At 58.5% G+C, this 854-nt stretch overlaps 1 protein-coding gene across 1 annotated transcript in view; it reads left to right on the top strand.

Moving 5' to 3' along the window:
• Window positions 1–488: 488 nt before the first annotated feature.
• The window catches only part of SMO (smoothened, frizzled class receptor), a 5,078-nt gene continuing 4,712 nt past the window's right edge, over window positions 489–854 (top strand). The window contains exon 1 of the mRNA XM_009083753.1: window positions 489–692. Coding sequence (XP_009082001.1) covers window positions 546–692 — 147 coding nt within the window. The 5' untranslated portion in view covers window positions 489–545. The remainder of the gene's footprint in view (window positions 693–854) is intronic.

Genomic DNA, 854 nt, shown 5'->3' with positions numbered 1-854 from the left:
TTGTAGCAGAAACTGGAGCTAGGTACAGTAGAAAGAGGAGCAGGAGACTGGGATACAGAGGGTGGGTATGGTATAGAGGGAGAAAAGCATCGTACAGGCCCAATGGTGGGTACAGTATAAAAAACTAGCAGGGGACAGGTCATGGGCACAGTGTGGAGGGGAGCAGGATAGTGAAGGCTGGGGCTGGGTACAGTGTAGAAGACTGTGTATCAGGGGCCTGGGGATGGATACAGCACAGAAAAATGGTTTGTCAGGTGGTAGATACAGAGAAGAGCAGTATAGTGGGGTACAGTATAGATAACTGTATAGCAGGGCAGCAGGGATGGGGGTAGTACAGCCCCTGGTGACACACACAGAGGCATTAGAGGGGTCCTGGGTGCTGTGTGTGGGTGCTGGTGCCCACCACCACCACTTTTGGGGTCTGTCCTGCGTGGGGACAGCAGGAGGTGGGTCTGCTCGGGGTGGGTGACAGCGCTGTCCCCTCAGGCCTGCGCAACGCCCCGCGCTGCTGGGATGTCATCCAGCCCCTGCTCTGTGCTGTCTACATGCCCAAGTGTGAGGATGGGCAGGTGGAGCTGCCCAGCCAGACCCTGTGCCAGGCCACCCGGGCGCCCTGCACCATCGTGGAGCGCGAGCGCGGCTGGCCGGACTTCCTCAAGTGCACCACCGACCGCTTCCCGGAGGGGTGTCCGGTACGGACCGGGGGCATGGGGGAGATGTCCCATGGTGCTGCCATGGGCTGTGTCCTCACAGGGCAAAAACGTTACTTTTTGGGAAGGAACAGGAAGAGAAAAAGGTTTGGGGTGTTCAGCCTGGAGAAGCTCCAGGAAGAGCTTGCAGCTTCCAGCGCTTAA

This window comes from Acanthisitta chloris, unplaced genomic scaffold (genome assembly GCF_000695815.1).
Source record: "Acanthisitta chloris isolate BGI_N310 unplaced genomic scaffold, ASM69581v1 scaffold40221, whole genome shotgun sequence".
NCBI classification, from domain to species: Eukaryota; Metazoa; Chordata; class Aves; order Passeriformes; family Acanthisittidae; genus Acanthisitta; species Acanthisitta chloris.
This window is presented reverse-complemented; position numbering and strand designations above follow the sequence as displayed.